The sequence below is a fragment of the Triticum urartu genome, chromosome 6 (genome assembly GCF_003073215.2).
Source record: "Triticum urartu cultivar G1812 chromosome 6, Tu2.1, whole genome shotgun sequence".
Lineage (NCBI taxonomy): Eukaryota > Viridiplantae > Streptophyta > Magnoliopsida > Poales > Poaceae > Triticum > Triticum urartu.
Window position 1 is genome coordinate 142,872,778 of NC_053027.1, and position 9,821 is coordinate 142,882,598.

General features: G+C 40.1%; 2 protein-coding genes across 2 annotated transcripts; one reads left to right on the forward strand and one right to left on the reverse strand.

The window, feature by feature from the left end:
* The first annotated feature begins 2,471 nt into the window (after positions 1–2,471).
* On the forward strand, positions 2,472–3,846 carry LOC125517373 (mitochondrial import receptor subunit TOM7-1-like). Its single transcript, XM_048682565.1, has one exon. The coding sequence runs from the start codon at positions 2,560–2,562 to the stop codon at positions 2,806–2,808; it is 249 nt and encodes an 82-aa protein (XP_048538522.1). The 5' UTR covers positions 2,472–2,559; the 3' UTR covers positions 2,809–3,846.
* On the reverse strand, positions 3,628–9,238 carry LOC125517372 (beta-adaptin-like protein A). Its single transcript, XM_048682564.1, has 9 exons — positions 9,079–9,238; positions 8,801–8,999; positions 8,212–8,440; positions 7,930–8,096; positions 7,616–7,825; positions 6,505–6,615; positions 6,235–6,411; positions 4,772–5,215; positions 3,628–4,360 (listed from the first exon to the last, which is right to left on the reverse strand). Exons 2-9 carry the CDS (start codon positions 8,906–8,908, stop codon positions 4,070–4,072), a joined length of 1,737 nt encoding a protein of 578 aa, XP_048538521.1. The 5' UTR covers positions 8,909–8,999; positions 9,079–9,238; the 3' UTR covers positions 3,628–4,069.
* Between the last annotated feature and the right edge of the window lie 583 nt (positions 9,239–9,821).

A 9,821-nucleotide genomic window follows, 5' to 3' on the forward strand; every position in this document is an offset into this window, starting at 1 on the left:
GCAACAACAAAGAGCCGCGAACGCCAGCAAGAAAGTCCTCCGAAACGCGGGCGTGGAGCCAGCTATGGCATGTCTTGGTCGTGGTCCGAGTGGCCTGGCAGGAAAGCGAGGAAGGCAGCCAGGAATATGGGCGTCCACGAGTCGCGGCAACGCCGGGGGCGAGACGCGGTGAGGGGCAGGGGAAGAGAAAAAAGGGCGTCTATGCCACATAGGGGCGGGCCAGGGAAGGGCAAGGGCACGCATCCCGCCCGTCCGCATGCGTCTGTTTCGACGCAAATGCGGCCCAAATTTGGCATGGGAATGGGTCGAAAGCGAACGAAAAAACGGACATTTGTCCGTTTGTTCCCACGCGTTGGGCCACGTTTTTTGTCCGTTTACCCCAAACATCGGCCAGGCCATTTGGGGTCTTGCGTTGGAGTTCGCCTGAGGTGCACCCACGCACGGCACCTACCATCTCTGAGATGCACCATGTGATGGCTATAGCACTGCCACGCGCTTTCGAGTGTCCACTGAAAAGCCCCACGAAGAGTGTTCGCTGGAAAGTCCAACAGAGGGAATGCTCGTGGACTAGTCGCTCATAGTATCACTCACTTTATCTTTTTTAGTAGTATTTTTTTAAGTAGAACTCACTAGTGGAGCTCATATACAACACACTTTGTGGCAAAAGGACACTCAGCAGACGCGATGGGAAGCCCCCGCAAATACTATAGCACAACAGGAAAAATAACGAAAAAGCGCGCGCTCTAGAGGAATGGAACTCGAGACCTCTCGTAATGAAGTGATGCCAATAGCCATGCGACCTTTTAGAAAATTTCAACCAAGGCTCTATATCTATCTATGCTTCATTCTTCTGAAGGTGGTAAAAAAGATCAAACTGATTATTGATAAAAATAGGGTTTGAAGCTTAACCCAAGAACAAATTGGATCGATTTTTGATAAATCGAATTCAGTTAAGATAGGGGAAATTCATATAGCAATTTCTGAGCCGTATGAGGTAGGAAACTCTCAAGTACGGTTCTAAGGGAAGGAACTTCGGTTCTTTCAATACAATGAAAAATTCAAAAGGGTTTCTATTTAGTGATGAAATTAAAATGGATAAATAGAAAAGGCCATTTGGATTTTTTTAATGTCTAGAATGAAAGTATTTATGCTCTTATTAATAAGATTTACTAACCTTATGATTTTGGAGAAGATGGGTGGAAGTTGTAAGTCCTATTGTAAGAATACTCCACTTTTCATAATTTTCATAATAAAACATGAGGATTCTATTATGAAAATTATGAAAAGTTCATTGATAGGAAAAAAATACTTAGCACACAGTATACCATACAAAACCATTTTTTCTTGTATATATAAGAGGGGTTTGTTCTAATTGTAAGTGACCGATTTGCAACATTGATATACAAGAACTAACAATAGTGCCAAACCTCAACACTTTTTAATTTTATTCGAATAAATCTTGGAAATTATAAATAACTTTTTAAAAGGTAAGTAATGTTTCAAAGTTTGGACATTTTTTAACAATGAGAACAAATTTGAAATCGGTATTTTAAAAAAGAACATTTTTGAAATTCTTAAAATTTTCGAATCCCAGACGTTTTTTTCCAATGGTGAACAATTTTTCGGACATGAGAACATTTATTTAACAACGTGAACAAAATTTCAAATTTCTTTTTCTATAAACGTGAGCAAATTTCAAAAAATTGGCCATTTCTTGAAATTTTGAACAATTTCAAAATTCCAAACAAATTTGGGAACCCCCTGAACAATTTTGAGACCTGAACATTTTTTGAAATTCTGGAACGTTTTCTAACCTGTGAACAAATTTTGAAAAACAGGAAAAATTTGGAATTCAAGAAAATTTGAAACCACGAACATTTTGGGAAAACTCTGAACATATTTTGAATTTGTGAATAAATTTCAGAAAAAGGGAACTTTTTTTAACCCTGAGCCTTTTTCAAAACGTATTTTTTTTCTAAATTTGTGAACAAAATTGAAAAAATGAACATTTTTTAATTCAGAATTCAAAATTTTCTAAAATAAAAAATAGAAAAGGAAACAGAAAAAAAGAGATAAAACTTGAAAAGGAAGAAAGAAGAAAAGAAACAGAAACAGAAATAAAAAAGGAAAATCTGAAAAGCCAAAAAACCAGTAAGAACCGCCTTGGGAACCAAACCGGGATCCTGTGACTCGGTAAATCGATCAGAAGTGGGCCGGCCCATGTAGTTCGCTCGCACGTGTTCCCTGTGCGTTTCAATGAAAGTTTGTCGCAGTTAGCGTCAAATAGAATATTCGATGTCCACAATGCCCAGGTCCTGGCTACTTGGAAAGTTTGGCCCAATTCAAAGATAAACCTAGCCCAAAGCATTTGAGGACCCATGAGAGGTCTCCCAGAGAGATACTACTGAGTTGCTAACCAAACACGAGAAGGACTGGCCCAGGAAGCAGCCAATATTAACCGGAAACAACGCACCAGATCAAACGACAGATCAACACATCCCCAAAGGCCACGTCTCTAGGGTTTTCGTCCAGCGAATCGAAGAATCAAGAGGAGTCGCCATGGCGTCGCGGCCGTCGCTGAAGCCGAAGCCGAAGGGCAAGGGTGGGAAGAGGGGCTCGTCCGCGGCCGAGGACGAGCAGTCCACGGCGGCGGTGGCGGTGCAGCTCGCCAAGGAGTGGAGCACGTGGACGATGAAGACGGCGAAGGTGGTGGCGCACTGGGGCTTCATCCCGCTCATCATCGTCGTCGGCATGACTAAGGGAGACGAGCCCAAACCTAGCTTGTTCCAGCTTCTGTCCCCCGTCTGATCCCATCCCCGGCGAGCCCTAGACTGGATCGATCCAGCTCCTTTTAGTTACTACTAGTAGATGTTTTTGCTGTTTATTGAATCCTGGTGGTTGAGTTCTTGATCCCTGGGTGGTGATCTTCTATCTGATCTGTGTCGAATAATGTTATGTCGGTGGATCGATCCTGGATTGGATCGGATCTTGTTAGATACCTGAGATGCTACGGATCTGCTATTAATATATTGTGCTATGTTGAACTTTCAGTGTTAGTTGTCTGAATTGTATTTCTCTGCCTGATGCGTGTGTATGTTTTAATTGAACTAATTGCTTTGATTGATTAGAAGTAAGCAGTACTACTCATTATTGCTGTGTTGCGTAATTTTGGTACTCTTGGTGCCTGACTGCTCATTCATTCAGTCTACAATGCTAGCAGAAGCTTTGCTGCCTCAGCAGCCTAGATGGATTTATGGAACACCAGAATGCACGCCAGTTCATTGAGGCCATGGCTAATTAGTTAGTTGTGTTGTTGTTGAGTCACAGTTTATACCTGATATAAGGTTGTTCTGAAGAAACTGCAATGTTCTGAAGAAGCTGTCATCCCAATATTAAGGCACTTCCAAATAGTAAGCCGTGTTAAACGATTGCCACATAGAAATTTTGTGACGAGGACTAGATAGACAACGTTTTGCCAGTTGATTATGGTACGATTTGTCTACATCACTGTCTGTAAAGATTAATTGTTTGACCTATTGTTATGATCTTAAGAAGTTGACGTTCAACTTTAACTTGCTGTGATCACCACACTTCTGTTTGTGTACATGTACTTCGAATGCCAACTTATACAAGTCGAATATACTCTTGCTTTATTGCACCCTGCAAACAAATTACAGGTATCCATCTATTCTCACCACATCAACGGAATCATGTCCAGTCCAGTAACAAGGTTACACACCATCTAAACCACCATAACCCTGAAGAAATTAGCCGCTTCACAAGATGACTGAATGAAATGTATAGTAATGTACAGTGCTAGTGACTTCACCCACCAAAAGAAATCCCCCCCAAAAAAAACTCTGGTGTCTTTTCCCTGCGGAATCTAATGGTCTGATGGTACTTGCATGACACTGGGAGGCGAACGGCAAATTTCACCTGCTCCAAGCTTCTGATAAAAAGATGTACCGGAAGGCTTTGCTTGGAGTTTAAAGTAGTGGATTGCAGAGATATTGTGCAGAGCCAGAAAAGCTGGAGGCAGGTGCATCATCAAGACGGAAAATGCTCACGATCAAGAATGGCCAAATTGGGACAATACTGATTGAAACAAGGTAGAAAATGCCTCAGCAGTAGTCCCATCCTCGGCCTTGATTTTGAGCTGGGCCTTCGCTGATGCGGTGTTCACAATGCATTCTACAAGGTAGAAAGCAGCAGCCCCAGCTTTCTGACCATAAAAGTAGAACTTGTAGTTTGGAGGCTGACCGCCTGAAGCAATGCATTGAATGTAGTTGCTTTGCATATGACGAATGAGCGATTGGGGATTCATCAAAGAAGCTGCTCCTTGTGGACTTAAAGAGCATTCCTACAACAGAACAAACCATATGAGAGAAGTATTTGTTAATTACAATTTCAAACTTATCAATGTGATGATGAATTTCAAGGGCGGACCTATACAGGAAAACGACAAACAGAAGCAGATCATCACACAGAATCCTCTTGTGCAATACTACCAAAGTAAAATCATAATAATCTCAAACCAAGTGAAACGATTAAGAGGAACATAGAACATCACTATATCAGAACTGCTAATTTCAAACACAGCTGAGATGAGCTTCATGGACAAATTAGACAGCGGCAGCACATAGGATTTCACGCGATCACTTTGCTAAAATCATAAGAAACTTGACCAGGCAATGAGAAAAAGACACAAGACTATGCTGCCCTGCCCATAATCATAAAATGTAGCAGGGACAAAAACTTAAAAGCAACACACCTGAGAAAAGGATAATGCTAGTTGGCCCCATTTCTTCTGGAAAGTCGCAGGATCTAGCACAGGCTTTGAGTTGAGGGCCAGTGCAGGAGGTGGTGGAGGTGCTGGGGCATCAGGAACACCAAGTCCAAGAAGATCATCGAGACTGAAGTTTGTTTGTGTTGAATATGTCGAACTACCAGGATTTATTAGTGCAGTTTCAGCTGGTGTTTGCGAACTTAGCAAGTCGGAAGGAGCATTGTATGTAGAGGTGTAAGAACCATTGCTGCTTCTTATACCGTTGTCCTCTTTATCTGAAGTACTTAGCAGAAGATCATTATCGTTTTCTTGGTATCTTTGGGCAGAAATGACGGTTTCTGGAGCCTCTGCCCCAACAGTTAAGTTCGCAAGATCTTCTGAGTACTCGAATGTTCCACGATGTTCCTTGTCGGTAAACATGTAAGAGGGCTGCAATCCATCAAGATGTCAATACTTCTCATGTAAATTTTCCAAAATAAAAATGCGGATGATTATATTTGAGTAGCTGATTTGCTACAAATTATGCTCCAACCTTATCTAACAGTAGTCAATGACAACAATTGCACATCATGCTGGTATTAAGTTCCCATCTTAGCCATAATAAAACTAGTGGATTTCTAATCACAGAAAGATGTGAACAAGCACATCTCTTGCAACTCAACAAAGACAAGATCGACACGTGACATGGCATGGACTCTTTTGCAATGCATTAACTCAACTTGCCTGAAGCAGGGATTCAGAAACTAGTTACTAAGGTTCCTAACTAGCTTTATAGTTGAAGACTGCTACCCAGCAAAGCCTTTGCTTATAGGACAGTGCTTAATCTAATCGCTGATGCATGAATTTGTAATATTAACCGAGTTCCACGTGGTTCTTTTATGAACTGAACCACTTGCTTTAAAAGGTTGAAGCATGTGGGACCACACTGGCTTTGCCTTGGCACTGCAAGTGATTATAGCCGATGATCAACCAAAACCCATGAGCTAACTGTTAGTTTATTAGTACTGCCTCCGTAAAGAAATATAAGAGCATTTAGATCACTAAAGTAGTGATCTAAACACTCTTATATTTCTTTACAGAGGGAGTAATTACCAAATTACTGCTTTCAAATGCCTCCACTGAGAGCTAATGAATATTGGTAGAAGGAAATGAATTTCTGTTGCCCCGACTGCATTATTTGCCACTCAAGCTTTGCTATGCCAAAACATAATCTTCAGCACCTTCATCAGTCATCATTGACAACAAAGGCAGTCCACAAACAATGTTGTCAGATGTTCTGAACATACATAACCCCCAAGATGCACTAAATGTTGCAACATACAACATGCACAAAATTTGACATGTGCTGGGAATGGTAACAACAAAATTTTGATAGAGGTATCAATGAATGGAGTTATCAGTGTTCGAAATTTTAATGACGATTACACGTCAGATGTCAAATTAAGTACCTTCTGATATACAACTGATAGGCTGTTAAATTCATCAAATATCCGATCTTTGATTTCACTGCTCTGTGTGTCTGCAAATACAGAGACAGCTTGCTTGGGAGGGTTTACTACACGTTCAGCTACAGCCGGATCATACTGTAAAAGCCTGTAGTAGAAAAGTGCTCGGTCATGAACATCCTGCAATGAGGTGGCAGTTAAGCTAGCGAAACAACATTTTTACCATTTGTTATGATATGAATAATCCAACAACTATCATTAAAAAAATCCAACCTGGTGTGTATCAGCTAGGCCAGCAGCTAATGTAGCCCCTAACGCCTTCTGTGTCTCTGGTGGTCTCTTAAAGAAACATTTCATCACCGCAGTCAGAAGATGCAAACGAACCTGAAAATAAGACATCACTGGAAGAATGATGTGAAGTTAAACATTAAGTACCTACTGGCTAGGGTTGTGACAGTGGACCATGGCATATAACAGTCTGAAAATGGAACAGAGTTATATAGTGACGGGAAATACACAGGAGCACCTGGGTGCTCCAACCCCCTATACAAAGTAAATTCAAAAAATACCAGGAAAATTCAAAAAAAAACTGAAATCTTGGGATCTCAAACTTGGGTGCCCAATCTACGTCCATATGAAGTTTCGTAGAAAAATACCAGGAAATATATCCGTGACGAAGAAAATACAGTTTGAACTAAAATCCATCCAAACAGTTTTTTCTGTACATAGGATTTTTTTTTGCCACGGATACGTTTCCTGGTATTCACAAAATTTCACACGAAAGTGGATTAGGCACCCAGGTTTCATATCCCAAAACCACAGATTTGTTTTGAAATTTCCTGGTATTTTTTTGAACTTAATGTTCATATAGGGGTGTGGAGCACCCAGGTGCTACAAATCCTCTTCCGATTCCAAATAAACTACTTGGTTCAAGATATCAACTAAAAGACGGCAAGAGAAATGTCTCGTGTTAACACGCTAGGATGTGAGTTTCACTCATGAACCACACTATTCATTACAGTAAAACTTGATGGGACATTCAACTTTACAGCCTTTATAAACCAAGATTGCAATCATTACCATTTCCAGTTCTAACTGATCTAATGCTTTAGCCTTTATCTTAAACATGTACACTACCAGCAAACCATTAGATACTACAGGACACAACATCATGAGCCCATATGATCAAAGCAGATATACTTTTAACATACATATAGGACAAGGACAATAGCAACTCGTATTCTGCCGTCGAAAATTACTTTAGCCAGTCATGTAAATTTCTTACAGAACTTTAAGAAAGAAAATTGCATACTGAAACCCACTGACACATCTTAATTTGGCAGGAAATACGAACAACACAAAACAAGAAAAGTGTTATTAGTACCTCGGGAGACTGCTCCTCATCCCAGTTATCAACAAGATTTTCAAGAACATATGGAGCATCATACATATCTTGAGAATATTCACCCAACATCCATATGAGAGCTGCTTTCCCTTTTGGCTCTTGAATATTCTGGCTACTAATATTTCCAACAACAGCTATACAGTCATGGCTCCATTGAGGGTATTTCCTCAAAAGATCTTTCACCAAGACCTGCATTTTAATTTTTATTCAGGCACAAAAGGATGCACAGTTGAATGTAATCCTACAAGATTTTACCCACAGTAAGGATCAATAGCTAGCATTATAGAACTTACAAGAGTCTCAGCAGTCACATAATCCTTGTCCATTTCAAGAAATTGTAGAAGCCTGTCAACGATAGCATTCACATCATATTGCTGCAGAGCTATTTTTCCAACTGCTCTGATAGACTCTCTTGCAATTGGTACATCAACATTTCCAGCGTATTCACACAGCTCGGTTACTAGCAGGAAGAAAAAAATATGGCATGAGCATTTTAGGGGGAGGGGGAACAACTGGACTAACAAATATATCAAATATTTTGCAAGATATATGACACCATCAGATATCTGGTATACCAATTTCATAGGTGTTGCTCTCATTTGCAATAGCAGTCAACATCTCAAGTTTCAGCTTCTTCACATACGAAGGATCACTAAACTGGCAGTAGAAACTTTTGTAGTCGGAAGAAAATAACATGGGAGCACGCATCACCAAAAGATGCAGATGACATAGCACTGAATATGATTGTTCTGGACTCCCAGCACCTACCAGAGTAAGCAAAGGTGCCTTTATGCGTTCATAAACCTAAAATGGAGGGTGCAAACAGGATTTAGAAGATACTCAATCAAGATCTCATTTCACTTAAGAAGTCTATAATAGTGGCATAAAAAGGAAAATCCAGTATATTGGTGTACGCATATCTAACTATAAGCATGAGACAAATAGCTGAAGTGCCCTCTGAATGAAGAAATTTGAAGACCACATGAATTCCCAGAGAATAGATATATGTATGTTTACTGGTTATGTGAAGTGGTATTCAGTGTATTTGATTGCATATAAATAGGATAAAAATTAAGACTTCCACAAATTTAGTATAAGGAGAATAATTGTGCTGCAAGAGTAAGACTGCATATCCAGGAACATAATGTGTGAAACACTGTACACCTGCTGGTGAACATCGGTCATTGACATCGTCAAGTGGAGAAACACTTTGATTGTTGCCAAAACAACAGCTCCATTTGCATGCTGAAGTCTATCCTCAAGCAGGTTCATTATGTCAAATATTTCATTATTATCAGATGGTAGGAACTTTGACGCCAACTCAAGAACATGGCACTGTGCCCACTCGCTGAATTCTTTGATTCTGCAATTCAAAATAAAAGAATTTGAGTAAATGCACATAGGAAGTATTGCTAACAAAATCTTCAAAGGTGGAAACTCACTTGTTTAGCAAGTAAAACACCACTGGCTTGCTATATAGTGTCTCAATCTCCCTCCCTGCTGCCTCTGAATTGGCAGCTTCTAGGGTCCATATCTCAAGCAGTGAATGCAAGCAATTGGCAACCACCTGGAGATTTCGGCAATGTAATCAGGTTACCACAAAAATGGCATTTACAAGAGATAAACAACTAAAAACTAGTCAGCTGAACCAAGGCCCAGTTAAATCAACTTGTCCAATGAAACATGTCAGGTTAAGTAAGAATTTCCTTCCTCAAGACAGGACCTCTTAACAGGCAGGCCGACCTTCCAACCCTTTCTAGAATACCACAGACTAGAATATTACAATGGGTCCTATTTGGATGCAAAATATTTTCAAAACCACAGTTTTCAATTTTGTGTGCATTCAACACCACAGTTTGTGAATACTAACTTTCAACAGTATTCCTAAGACCAAAGACGTGTGGTAATTCCAGTAGTTAGCAGAGTATTTTGTTTTTAAACTTACAGGCTTGAAGCCATATAACTAGTTGATGTAAGAGCATCTCTAGCAGATCCCGATAGTGATATTTGGGGGGAAATTTTCTGGTTTGAGAGAATAAGGCCTATCTAGCAGATCCCTCAAACCAATAATCCCCCAAAAATATTAGGGCTGCTTTGGTTTGTAGGAATTTTGTAGGAATCCCATAGGATAGGATTTGTATAGGGAAAATTCCGTTAGAGCCCTTTGGTTTGTAGGAATAGAATC